This window comes from Humulus lupulus, chromosome 8, assembly GCF_963169125.1.
Source record: "Humulus lupulus chromosome 8, drHumLupu1.1, whole genome shotgun sequence".
Classification (NCBI taxonomy): Eukaryota; Viridiplantae; Streptophyta; class Magnoliopsida; order Rosales; family Cannabaceae; genus Humulus; species Humulus lupulus.
The window spans coordinates 178,180,568-178,189,469 of NC_084800.1; the positions used below are offsets into that span (position 1 = coordinate 178,180,568).

The following is an 8,902-nucleotide window of genomic DNA, read 5'->3' on the forward strand; positions in this document are numbered from 1 at the left end:
TCATATTTTTTTTACTATTATGTTTGTGTAATGAAGTTGATATTGTAATTTACAATAATATATACACATGTAGCTTCAAAATATATATATTGCTAAAGATAAAATTGAACTATGTACAATAGCAAGAATGGAGAATTTATTTTATTAAAACCAGTAAAATTTATACCTTATAAGGTAATAATTTGAAGGACATGAATAAGGAGACTATATCATTTTCTAGAATAAATAGATTTTTTATGAGTGGGTATTTTGAAATACTTCTTTGTAAACAATATTTTTTATTAAGGTTGGGTCTCCCACCTCATCATCAGCATTTAGTATGATTAATCCTTCTCTGGTGGTAACTCGGGACACAGCAACATATAATTGACCGTTGGTGAATACTTGCTTAAGGAGGTACAAGCCAACATGTTTAAGAGATTGTCCTTGGCTTTTGTTGATTGTCATGGCAAAACATGGTGCCAAGGGAAGTTGTCGTCTATTAAGCTTGAATGGCCATCTTGATTCATTGGGAGACATGATAATTCTTGGAATTGTGACATTTTCACCAATATTTGTTCCATAAATGATGTCGCCTCTAATGAACCATTTACCAAGATGCCTGATAATCAATCTTGTGCCATTGCATAGGCCTTCTCTTTGATTTAGATTTCTAAGGAGCATTACAGGAGCACCTTCCTTAAGTCGCATCTCATGATTAGGGATGCCATTAAATTTCAAACCATGCAAAAATTCAGCTGGATACAAAAGATCTTCATCATTTGTCTTTACACTTGCTTTGCATATATTTTCTGAGCTAAAATATGTTCTCCCTTCACCTGGTATAATATTCATAATCATCCCATTTAGTTCATAGACCATTTCATTTTTTGGTGTTAATATTGCTCTTTCTGTCAAATATGTAGGATCGTTGTACTTTTGTAAAAGTGATGGGTAGATAACTTTAATTATGGATTTCATTGGATCTTGAGATGGATTTATGGCGATATCAGAAGGAAGCTTAATTAATTGTCTATCAATGTCATCATATAATGAACCATCTCCAATATGCAACATCCATTTGTCAAAAGAAGCTATTTTAGCAGCCTCAAAACCAGTCAAGCTTCCATTATATAGCCTCATAGTTTGGTTGAGCTCATATATTTTGAAAAATGGCCACAAATATGACGAGTTAAGAGAAGCATCAACAATATCAGCTCTTGTACCTTTTGCGACAACTGGTAATATTTGTCGGAAATCACCACCACACACTATTGTAAGTCCTCCAAAAGGTTTGTTAGAGCTATTTTCAAACCTTGTTCTTAGAATATCTCTTAAGGTCTTATCCAAAGCTTCAAAGCAGAACTTATTTGCCATAGGTGCTTCATCCCAAATGATCAAAGAAGTTTTCATAAGAAGTCCAGCTAGTAGGGTGCCTTGTCGAATTTCACAAGTCGACTCTGCTGTAACATTCAAGGGAATATGAAATCGTGAATGAGCTGTCCTACCATTAGGCAATAACAAAGCAGCTATGCCTGAAGTTGCTACAGGTAAGACTATTTTTTATTGTGATCTGAGCTTTGCAGTTATTGTATTCCATAAAAATGTTTTACCAGTACCACCATGTCCATTGATAAAAAATAAATTGCCTTGTTCATTCTCTACTAAATGTACTATTGCTTTATAAGCTGATTTTTGGCAAGGATTTAGAGCAGCAAATGATTTCTCATGCAATATCTTTAATTGATCTCGGTCATAATCAAGCTCTTCATTAACCAATCTATTACCCGAGTCTCTTATCAAAGATGGATTAGGCAGGGGCATTCCATCTATATCTTTCAAACTTTTTCCCATATTCAGCATGATACTTTCAATCTTGAACAATGTGTATGCTTCAACTTGTTGTTCAGTTAACTTAAGATCATTCATTCTAAATCTCTTCCTTTGCAATGAAGTTATGTCTTCTGACAATGCAATATAATTAGATTTCCAAAGTTGTGATGCATCAGAAACTTGACAGTGAATGAGTATCGTGACGAAAAGATGTCTTAATTCTTTTCTAGTTGCCCATATTGCAACTTCAGTCAAGCAATCTATCCACTCTTTATCATCGTCTAACAATCCCAAAGCATAGCATGCGCCTTTAAAATTAGGATATGTCACCCCATTTATTGTTCTAATACTTTCATAAGAAGTGCTCCCTTTGACAAAATTTAACAACATTCTCAAATAGAAGCGTTCTCCAGTCGAAGGATGCGCAAAGTAAATTCTTCCAATTGCCAATCCATTTTTTCTCCTAGTCCATGTTTTCTCCTTTGAATTCCAAACCCAACTTATAGGGAAATCCGAATAAGTTAGCTCTTGTGCATCATCATAATTCTTGTTTGCCTCCAACCATTGAGTGAACTTTGTTTTTCTATTCCAGGCATGCAAACAACATTTTCAACACATTTGTTTTCTTCGAATATTACTGTGTGCTCTCTAGGTAAATGGAATGGTAATCTTTCAACTGCTGGCTATCTGTAATGTATGTCAAATTGGAATATTCTCCAGCAAGCTTCAGTTGTCGAGATATATCTGCAATCCAAATATGTTTTTATCTCATCTATTTCTTTGGCAGTGTCAATAGATTCCATTGTTGCAGTAGTTCTGTCAGACCCTTTATGAACATATTTGAAAAGGTATTTGACTGATCTAGAGTAATTGCAAACCTCGACATTAATATGTGCATCAAATTTGACAACCAAATTCTTGTGATAAGGGACTACATATCGATTATCTAAAAGGACACCTTTCTTTTCGACATGAATACCTGTATTTCTTCTTTTGTAGACTGGAAAGCCATCTGTGTCGATGGTGGTTTGATCATTGAATTTTTTTGGAAAATGTTTTGTGCACCTATCTTGCATCATACATGGAGAGTTTGAATTAAGTTTTCCACAAGGTCCATGAATCATAAATTTATTGATGGCATTATAACCATCAGGATCAACATTTAAGTCCGGGATTTCCGCGCTTATTATATTATCAATATGGTCTGCTGAAGGATTTTTCAATGTCGAATGCAAGAAAAGTAGTATGTGTGCATGAGGCAGTCCTCTTTTTTGGAACTCAATTGTGTATATACATGCGACAACATAGATAAAAACTTAAAATTTAGAAATTTTGGTGGGACTTGTGAAATTATTGTTGGTAAAAACATTTCTTATAAGCAATTGAGTTGAGTTCGTTGTGGATACAAATGTGAAATAAACTTACATGCAATTATCTTTCCAAACGGTTGTTCTTTTTTCAGATCGTGCATTAGTTGGAATAGCTTTATCTCAAATACTCTGCATATGATATCGACCCTATTGTTATCATCTTTTTGGCCTATTAAATGGATCATATCATTTATTTCTGGCCACTTTGGGTTGCAAGTGAAAGTAAGAAATAAATCAGGATATCCTGCCCATTTACAAATTGCCATAGCATCTAGATAATTTTGTACTCTATATCGTGGTCCCCCAGTGTGTGATGAAGGCAAAATAATTGATTTCCCCACTTTTGAGCAATCTGAATCACCACGATGAATAGCGTCCATTAAACCAGAAAAAAGGTCTGATCTGAGTTTTTTTTGGTTATTTCGTATCCAACAAAATCTTTCTTCTTCAATTGCCATGTAAGAATCAACTATATATTGTTGCAGTAGTCTACCTGATACGAACCACGCCAACAAGTGTGACGAAACCCGACACCAAATATGGAACAGCCACCAAGAACACACGAGATTGGAATGGAACCGCGACCCAATGCTTAGCCAAGCACGAACCTTGGTATGAGGAAGACGCCACAAACGGGGATGGAATCCGTTTGATAAGTCAGGATGAACGCCACAAGGAATCTCCTTGATAAGTTCAAAAGTTTCTTCAAGAACTCAAGAAGAAATAAACTCACAATTTCTTTCAACATAATCTGATTTTTCACATTGTTTTGGCAGTCCTTATAAGGACGAAAATTACATGAAAACAAGACCCTTGGTCTTTCTAATGAAACCGAAAAAACAAGGACAGCCCCTTTGTCTTCCTAATGAAAACTAAAATTAAAGACAAGCCTTTTGTCTTCCTCATGAAAACCGAAATTTAAAGACAACCCTTTGTCTTCCTAATAAAAACCGAAAATTAAAGACAAAAAGGACTCTTGGACTCACACAAGTAAAATGTTTGACTTATCACAAAATAAACAAAGACTAAAAAACGTGATTAAAAATAAAAAGACTCATTAAGCTCCTAAACTCAGTCAACTTTGATGAGTAAGACAAGTCTTTGTTCTCCTTCAATGTTGACCACGGTCTCCTCTTGTTTTAGGACTTTGTGGACTAGGCTGTTAAGTTCTTCCTTGAATCTCTTGGCTCGTGCCCTCGTCACTGGACCAACTGGAACTTGACTTGATACTTGGGTCTTGGTGTCCTCATCACTACCAGATTGAAGAAGAGTATGACCCTCATTTAATCTTTGCTGCAACCTAAAGCAATAATGTTGCCTCATTGTCAACTTTTGCCTTTTAAAAGAGCTTTCAGTTACGTCTCTCAAAGGTATGCCAAGTCTATATCCATCTTCACCATAAGGGTGTATTAATGGGCACGTCATAGACATGAAACTTGGATGCAGATCTGTGATTCTCTGAATTCCTTTAGTTTGGTGCTCCACAATAACGTCACGTTCGAAGTTCACTTCACTAAAATCACCAACTATTAAGCCTGCTACTTCAGATGATGTTGGCATATTGTATTGACGACCATCTGTTGTCTTGCTACTTAGGAGGCGTAAACGAAACGTAGATTATGGTTGTGCTTTGAATCTATCCCTTGCCATTCTAAAGGATTTGACCAAATTATTATGTTGATCCAACATTTGAGATAATTAATGAACGATTTCGTGTTCAATCTCTGTCTTCCTCCCATGTCTTAGTAGTGTATCCATTCGGTTTCCTATCTCATTTTCAGTATCATATATATATAGTTGAGCAAACTGTGGTTTTTTCCCAACTTCTGGCAACAAAGAAGCAATGTGATGATAATTCTGACCACTCATCCGAAAAATATAAGGACCTGCTGATTGATTGAAAGACGTATCAACTCGGGCACCCATTGATGTGAATGCAAACATGGAGTTATAAGCTCTTATATTTTTTCGAAATTTAAACCCTTTTTGTCCAGATTCTGGTCCTAAGAGAAATTTAAGTAAAGGGGGTGCTTCTTTCAATAATGGTATATGCACACGTCCTTCCATACAACAAAATGTAAATTTGGGATGTGAGACCTTTTGTGTTTTCTTTGTCCGTTCCTCATACCATAAAATGGCACCACAATATTGACATGTGTATGAAGGGATTCCAAAATTCCAAGGTGTTGTATAATGAGCTGTCAATTGAACAAATAATAATATATTAACAAATAAAGGATGTAATTTTGTCCAAGTGAATATGGTAAGAAAAGTATTATAATACCTATTTTATCCTCGAACTGGACAAGATTAAGTCCATGAACGGTAACTTGTTGTTTGAGCTTTTTAATTTCTTCGTTTGCGTCCTCATCATTGGACCGAATTATAACTATATTACCAATAAAACATATGTTACATAAATATACTAATATTATCATTAATTCTACATGTAGTTTTATGTAAAGAGGTACCATTATTTGAGCTTGCACCATCTAATGAGAAGTATGTGGACTCATGTATGTTTTCATTGAAAGAGAAGCACACTCTTTTTACTGGTCCATGTTGAACTGCATAATTTTATAATTCCAAAAACAAAAAATAGTTTAATAATTTCTAATCTTAGAAGCATTAACAATAATTAACAAAACTCAACAAAAGTAAATATTAATGTACGGTATAAAGTATGTGTTTTCCTTTATTTTTTTATTGTTTTGATCATTTTGTAACGATTTATTATTTTCATTTGTAGTTGTACCATGTGATTGGAGGAGATTTCCACCTGAAACATATTACAAACATGTATTAATATACAGTTAAAATTTGTTTATATTTATAATAAAGATAATATTTTGTTTTAATTGTAAGTAGGAATAAAAAAATTATTATGGAGAATAACTTACAGTTTGATTGAAGCAATCCAGTGTCACTTCTAATGTTGTCCAATTTCATAAATTTTATGAAAAATTTGACAATTTGAAGGGTCAAGATGATTCTATTATTTAAATCATGTTTGTATTTATCTTGGATAATTTGAATTTTTCGCTTCAACCTTGCGTGTTTGCATATAGTTTTTTGAGTGATAGGTAAGTCATCATCTATTGTATGATACTGGACATTTAAGGCATATCTCTTGAGTTTTAATTTTTGAATCCTTTCATGTCAAGCTAAAGATGAAAGTTGAGATTGCAATAAAGAAATTTGTTGTAGAACATTGTTTAAGTGACCACAATCTTTTATAATGGCATAAATCAATTCCATGTACTCTGTTCCCTTACCAAAAAAAATAAAATAGAAAATTGGTGAAAAATGAAAAAAAAAATTAAAATATAGTGTCATTAAGCATAGAAACTATACAAGTGAGAATTAATAAATGGTACAAATATTTTTAATGCATATTAAGAAATTTGATGAAATATTTTCTCAATCTAGCTAATTATAAAGATTATATTTAAGCAGACAATAATAGTAATTTGTACAATATCTTATTAGTACCTGAAGAATGCGAACTTTGTTGTTTTCTCTTCATACTACCGTGTTGATTGCTAAAATTGGAACTATTCTAAGTAGATTATATCATAATTAAATAACAGGAAAATAGTTCATTAGGATAACTGGTTACGCAAATTAAAAGTGGCAATATGTAAAAGCAATAGTAGTAATAATAATTGAAAAAAAATTATTATAATTTTGCAAAACTAAAAAGAAGAGAGTGTTTGAAGTAATAGCCAGTAAATAATACCTTGAAAGAACTTTCAGAAGAAGAAAATAAGAATGAAAGAGGCTTTGAGATTTGAGGCTTGTTGCTTTGCTATAAATATATGTAAACTCTAGTAAATAATGCATAAAAAGGACTTGGGCATTATGTTTAAAATAAATTAGAGTAGATGAAAATATGACAGTTATAAATAAGGTATATAATATATATATAAAATCATGAAGCGATATTTATATATAATATTATGAATTTATATAATATTTAAATGGTAAAAAAATCAACATATGGTTACACCATAATAATATCATGTACTTCATATTTGAGATATTTATGATAAATAATGCTTAGTTTTTGCCACCGAAACTAATTTATATATAAAAAAAATCAAAGTGTAACCGATAATCTAATTTATAGATTTTTCTAATTTTTTAACATATATTAATAAAAAAAAATCAATGTGTAACCACGTTATTTATTTTTTAACATATATCTAGCTAAGCAGAAAACTAAAATGAAAATTAATTATTTAAAATAATAAAGTAAAAATCAATTATTTAAACTAAAGGAAAAATTTTAGTTAACTACGTTATATAATAATAACCAAACATATATAATAATAACCAACATATATTATATTTAAAAACAATATAATTATTTACGATATAACAGCATTATATAATTATTATATAATAATAACTACTTTATATAATAACCTCAAGGGGTAGCTCAAGTGGTAAGGGCGGACTTAAGGATCTTACCCATCCTAGGTTCGATTCCCCATGAGCAATTACATACCCCCTTGGGGCCACTGGGGCAGTCTCTGGTTGAAAGCGACAAGGCCTCGAGGGATTAGTGGGGGTGGGGCCCCTGATACCCTCGGTTACCAAAAAAATGACTACTTTATATAATTAGTTATATTATAGCTAGCTAGATATATGTTACAAAATAACTCATTATTTAAAAATATATATTTTATATTTAAAAAATTGTGCTAGGCGGGACAGTTATACTTTTCTAGTAATTAATAATAATAATAATAATTAAATTAGTATAGCTACTACTATTTTTTGTTAATAATAAAAACTCAAAAATATTAAGTTTATTATCTTATTTAAATTTTTGTAAGTTTATTATCTTATTTAAATTTTTGTAAGTTTATTAGGTATTAAAATCAAAGATAATGTATATGAATTTAAAAATTAAATAAAAAAGGTAATGAATTTTGTAAATGAATTAAAAAAATAGATTAATGGAGAAAATTAAATAAGTGTTTTGAAGAGATTGTAGAGAAATAATGTATATGAATTTGAAAATTAAAAAAATAGATAATGGATTTTGTAAATGAATTAAAAAATTAGATCAATGGAGAAAATCGAATTAGTGCTTTGAAGAGATTGTAGAGCGGTTATATTTTTCTAGTAATTAATATGTATAATAATAATAATTAAATTAATGTATTTATAGTATAGCTGCTACTATTCCGATATGAAATGATAATATTAATATTATTAATGTAAGTAATATTATTGAATATATATTTATATATGTATATAAGATTGGTAGTATTATAATCTTTTTGTTTGATAAATGCTATACAAGTGAGAATTAATAAATGCTACAAATTTTTTTAATGCATATTACGAAATTTGATGAAATATTTTCTCAATCTAGCTAATTATAAAGATTATATTTAAGTAGACAATAATAGTAATTTGTACAATATCTTATTAGTACCTGAAGAATGTGAAATTTGTTGTTTTCTCTTCATACTACTGTGTTGATTGCTAAAATTGGAACTATCTTAAGTAGATTGTATCATAATTAAATAGCATGAAAATAGTTCATTAGGAAAACTGGTTACGCAAATTAAAAGTGACAATATATAAAAGCAATAGTAGTTATAATAATTGAAAAAAAAATTATTATAATTTTGCAAAATTAAAAAGAAGAGGAGGAGTGAAGAAGATAGAGTTTGAAGTAATAGCCAGTAAATAATACCTTGAAA

General features: G+C 30.9%; 1 protein-coding gene across 1 annotated transcript; it reads right to left on the reverse strand.

Annotated features, from left to right (window-relative positions):
• Nucleotides 1-234: 234 nt before the first annotated feature.
• Nucleotides 235-4,742, reverse strand: LOC133796293 (uncharacterized). Its single transcript, XM_062233764.1, has 5 exons — nucleotides 4,439-4,742; nucleotides 3,238-3,426; nucleotides 2,451-2,556; nucleotides 1,629-2,395; nucleotides 235-1,535 (listed from the first exon to the last, which is right to left on the reverse strand). The coding sequence occupies exons 1-5, from the start codon at nucleotides 4,740-4,742 to the stop codon at nucleotides 235-237; spliced, it is 2,667 nt and encodes an 888-aa protein (XP_062089748.1).
• Nucleotides 4,743-8,902: the final 4,160 nt, after the last annotated feature.